Source organism: Helobdella robusta (assembly GCF_000326865.2).
Source record: "Helobdella robusta unplaced genomic scaffold HELROscaffold_9, whole genome shotgun sequence".
Lineage (NCBI taxonomy): Eukaryota > Metazoa > Annelida > Clitellata > Rhynchobdellida > Glossiphoniidae > Helobdella > Helobdella robusta.
In genome coordinates, this window is record NW_008705512.1 from 3,387,676 (window position 1) to 3,390,275 (window position 2,600).

At 35.5% G+C, this 2,600-nt stretch overlaps 1 protein-coding gene across 1 annotated transcript in view; it reads right to left on the reverse strand.

Moving 5' to 3' along the window:
- Positions 1-2,600, reverse strand: part of HELRODRAFT_166252 (hypothetical protein) — a gene marked incomplete at both ends in the record, with an annotated part of 5,840 nt that overhangs the window by 1,768 nt on the left and 1,472 nt on the right. Inside the window, 3 exons of the mRNA XM_009033225.1 lie at positions 1,280-1,439; positions 1,988-2,103; positions 2,275-2,356. Coding sequence (XP_009031473.1) covers positions 1,280-1,439; positions 1,988-2,103; positions 2,275-2,356 — 358 coding nt within the window. The remainder of the gene's footprint in view (positions 1-1,279; positions 1,440-1,987; positions 2,104-2,274; positions 2,357-2,600) is intronic.

The following is a 2,600-nucleotide window of genomic DNA, read 5'->3' on the forward strand; positions in this document are numbered from 1 at the left end:
CTTTGCCGATGTTCCTCTTCACTTTGTATACTAATTTCCTACTTCCTTTATTATCGCCATATTTATCTCTGGCATCATTATCACTCTTAGTTTTATAATTAAAAACGTCATCATTGTTATCATCATCCTTATCGGTCGTGATGTCATTTCCAGTGTTATCATTATTAACATCGTCATCGTCATCATCATCATCATCATCATCATCGAAAATGGCGACGCCAATTTTATTATTTTTATTAAAATTAATGTTATTACTGTTATTAGATTTATCATTATCATACTTTTCACTATCATCATCATCATCATCGTCATCGTCGTCGTCGTCGTCGTCATCATCATCATCATCATCATCATCATCATCATCATCATCATCATTCTTGCATCTATGATCGTCTGTCAGCCGGTTTTTAATGTCAAGATGTTTGTGACGGTTAACTATTTTGTGACCTGACGATGATGATGGCCACGACGACGACGACGATGATGACGACTGTGGTAATGTAGTAGTTAATGATGATGAAACTGAAGATGACGATGAAGATGATAACATGGGTGACGATTGTGGTACTGATGACGATTGTGTTTGTTGAGTTGGTGATGATAAAACCGTTTCATTTATATATAATAATGATGATGAAGAAGATGATGACAACGATGATGATAGCGATGATGATGATGATGATGGTGATAATGATGATGATGATGATGGCGATAATGATGATGGCAAAAGTGTTGAAGCTTGTGTTTGAGAATTAGCATGCTTATTATTATAATGACTATTCAAATATGTTGTTGTTGATGTCATTATTGCTGATGTTGTTGTTGTCGTTGTTGTGTTTTTGAGGTTGTACTGATACGTTGGTGTGAATAAAATGAAGAAAAGAAGCATAAATGACGTCACTGTTATGTTTTTAAATTCGTTTACGCGTTTTGTGGTTGTTCTTGTTGTGAATGATGTCATCATTGTTGCTGATTTGTTTACTGGTGTTTGTTTTAAGCGTTGTGTTTTTGTTGTTTTTGTTGATGCTGTTGTTGTTGTTGATGTTTCAGCTGATGTTGATGTTTTGGATAATGTTTTTATCGTTGTCGTTGTTGAGTAATTTAATAATTGTTTATTCAATGTTGTTGAAGTTGTTGTTAGAGTTGATTTTTGTTGTGCTAATTTTATTGGTGTTGTTGCTAATGGTGTTGGTAATTTTAGTTTATGTACGGTAGTTTTGGTGGTGGTTAAATTTTTGTCAGCTTTTTCTATTTTAGGACATCTCAAGTTATTGCCAACTGACGATCTAAGCACGTTTTTCGAGTCATCATTCAATTTGCAATAAAAACTTTCCGCCTTATTCGGGCAGACTTCTTTGAAACCTGTGACCTCTTTTGTTCTGCTGAAACTGATTTCATTAAAACTGTTGTTGCTGTTGTTGTTGCTGTTGTTGTTGTTGCTGTTTGTAACGTCGTTGTGGTTGTTATTTAAAACGTTGTTGTTGTTGTCTACTGAAATGATGTTTATGTTTTTGTTGTCGGCGAGAGAATGTTTGTTTGTATTTTTGCTGTTGTTAATATTGTTTAGAAAATGTCCGTTTATATTTGCTGTGCAGTTTATGATTTGTATGTTTTTGAAATCGTTGGTAACACTGTTTTTGTTTATCCTTAGGTTGTCGTTGTTGTTGTTTAACAGTGTCACAGTGTTTATAGATTCGTTTATGAATTTCGTCAAACAGACAGTATATATCGCGGTTTGAGTTGACGTTTGTCTGTTATTGTTATTTATATTTTCACCATCCTCATGGACAACATCGTAAAAAATATAATAACTTGTTACGTCATCTTTGTTATCAGTGACATCATCGTAGTCATCGTCATCGTCCTCATCACCATGGTTGTTCATGATGTCATCATTGTGATGGGTGAGGAACGTTTTGTTGTGTACTGCTTCGTTTCGTTGCCGGCGATTGACGCGCTGTGGTTTGTGCGTTTTGTTGATGCTAACAAATAAGCTGAATGGTTGTAGTAGCTGTGGCTGTTGTAGTTGTGGTTTTTGTAGTTGTGGCTGTTGTAGTTGTGGTTTTTGTAGTTGTGGTTGTTGTAGTTGTGGTTGTTGTAGCTCTGTGTAGCAGTGATTGTAATAATGCAGTTGGTGGTGGTTTTGATGTAGGTAATGACAGTGTTGTGTTTGTTTTGACTGTTTTAGGTACCGCCTATGCTGTTGTTTTTGTCCGTGTTTATGTTCAGTTTCCTGTTTACATTCAAGTTTTATTTGATGTAGTTGCTGGTGACATTTGTAATGTTGTTGTTTTTGATGTTGTGAACGTTTTGAGTTGAGATGTTGTTGTCGGTGTCGTTGCAAATAATTAACTGCCTGATTGTAATGGAATTCATGGGAAACTATTGAAAGTATGCGAGAAGATGCAGATGGTGGTGATGATGAAAATGATGACTTTGCTAATGAGGATGATGAGGAGGAGGAAGACGATAATGAGGAGGAAGACGATGACGACGATGCTGATAATGGAAAGAATGATAGCAAATAAAAATCTGCAGTCGGCACTGATGATATCATTAACGATGACGAAGATAATGATGATAGTGACTCAAGAAATATA